The sequence below is a fragment of the Haplochromis burtoni genome, unplaced genomic scaffold, assembly GCF_018398535.1.
Source record: "Haplochromis burtoni strain Fernald_Lab_line unplaced genomic scaffold, NCSU_Asbu1 Contig_39, whole genome shotgun sequence".
NCBI classification, from domain to species: domain Eukaryota; kingdom Metazoa; phylum Chordata; class Actinopteri; order Cichliformes; family Cichlidae; genus Haplochromis; species Haplochromis burtoni.
This window is the reverse complement of record NW_024582400.1, coordinates 491,125-492,767: the sequence shown is the minus strand read 5'-3', so window position 1 is coordinate 492,767 and position 1,643 is coordinate 491,125. Positions and strand designations below refer to the sequence as shown.

At 40.2% G+C, this 1,643-nt stretch overlaps 1 protein-coding gene across 1 annotated transcript; it reads left to right on the top strand.

Annotated features, from left to right (window-relative positions):
• Positions 1-293: 293 nt before the first annotated feature.
• LOC102309169 (leukocyte cell-derived chemotaxin-2) lies at positions 294-1,405 on the top strand. The gene is made up of 4 exons (XM_005919962.1): positions 294-318; positions 709-819; positions 906-1,058; positions 1,146-1,405. Exons 1-4 carry the CDS (start codon positions 294-296, stop codon positions 1,403-1,405), a joined length of 549 nt encoding a protein of 182 aa, XP_005920024.1.
• Positions 1,406-1,643: the final 238 nt, after the last annotated feature.

Sequence of the window (1,643 nt, the reverse complement as noted above, 5' to 3'; positions counted from 1 at the left end):
GATCACGCGAAATCGTCAACAATCTAATCCAGCTAACTTACTTAGCGAGGTACGAAGAACGGGCCCCTGGACCCTAATAAAGACTCAGATTTGTAAATACTGGGATTACTTGCGTAACCAAGTGATGCAACACAAGCACAAACAGACTCAAGAGTTTCATCATCAACATTTGAATAATCAAAACTCCAGAATGTGTTTGTTTTTAGCTGCTGACACATTCAAACTGCAGGCTATAAATGCTGTGAGAGTAACAGCAGAAACTCAGTATCTGGATCAAAGCTGAAGGTCTAAAGATGAGACGCATCCTCGTTTTACTGGGTGAGGAAATCCCAACAGCGATTTAGCCGTTTACATGTTAAACCTGTTAGACGTCAATATTTCTGAATGTTTCGGTGGTTTTATGCATTCAATGTGTTCCTACCAACAACATATAACGTATAAAAATTCACTGCGAATGACACGAGAGCAGAAGAAAAAATGAACTTAAAACACAACTTTCGTCAAAAAAACATAAACTTACATTTGGGCTTGTGTCTGTTTACCTGAATGCACATTTAATTAGCATATTTATAAACTGTTTAAGTAAAACTTTAACCAATCAGCTAATAAAATTGTTTTTAGATGACCAAATTTAGTTTATTGATAAGATTTAAAATGAAACGTTAAGGTTGCATCTATGAAAGTCTGAGTATTTCTGTGTATCTCCAGCTGTGGTGTGGATGTGTGATGCTGTTAAGTTCGGTCAGCTCTGCAGTGACAATGTATGCAACACCCAGAGTACATCAGACAGCTGGGGAGAGGGACACTACGGAGCCTCGCGGTAAGCTGTGAACACATTTTTGTTTTTAATGTAAGGCTGGATGATGTGAAGCAGCTGCTCACAGTTGGATGTCTGCTGGATTTCGGGTGTGGGATACTTCACAAAGGTGTGGACATCGAGTGCAGTGACGGCTCAGATGTCTTAGCCCCGTTTGATGTGACAATCAAAGGGAGCCTGATTGTCTATAATGACCCCAATAAGAAAGCTATCGACGAGGGCATCAACCTCTCAGGAGAAGGTCAGTCCACCGCCCATCTTGTTACTGATTGTGTTATTGATCCTGGTTTCGATTTAATGACTGAGTGGTTGTGTTTGTGTCCTGCAGGTCTTTGTTTCAAACTTTTCTATGTGAAGCCAATCAAAACCTCAGGAACGGTGGATAAGGGTGAGAAGATTGGCACAATGCTGCCCATGCAGAGCGTTTACCAAGGGATCACCTCGCACATCCACGTCCAGATGTGTAACAGAAGTGAAGACCCCACAGAGTATTTCTCTGACTTATGTCAGACTCGTGTCCCTTCTGAAGAAACGGAATTAATACCAGGACGATTCTGGTGGTTTGATCTGCCACACTATTACGCCTAAGAAGGAAGCTTTTACTTATTCTTTTCTTAACTGTGTCTGTTTTATCTAGAATGGCTTGCACAGCTTTAACCCTTTTGAAAATGGAGCATTTATTCAGACTTTTGATAATTAAAAAAAATTGAAATATTAATTTGCTTTTGACTTTAGAGCTTTTATTGTCATTGTGCTGTTTCTTGCACAGCGACATTGGGTAGCTGGTACACAAAGGTGAAAAAGCAAGGAAAACAATATACAATGA

Excerpts from the sequence above, each read along its gene's own strand:
- LOC102309169 (XM_005919962.1), top strand. The coding sequence starts at position 294 with ATGAGACGCATCCTCGTTTTACTGG. Across the intron at positions 319-708 it reads ACGCATCCTCGTTTTACTGG|CTGTGGTGTGGATGTGTGAT; the intron begins GTGAGGAAATCC and ends GTGTATCTCCAG. Across the intron at positions 820-905 it reads GGGACACTACGGAGCCTCGC|GGTGTGGGATACTTCACAAA; the intron begins GGTAAGCTGTGA and ends TGCTGGATTTCG.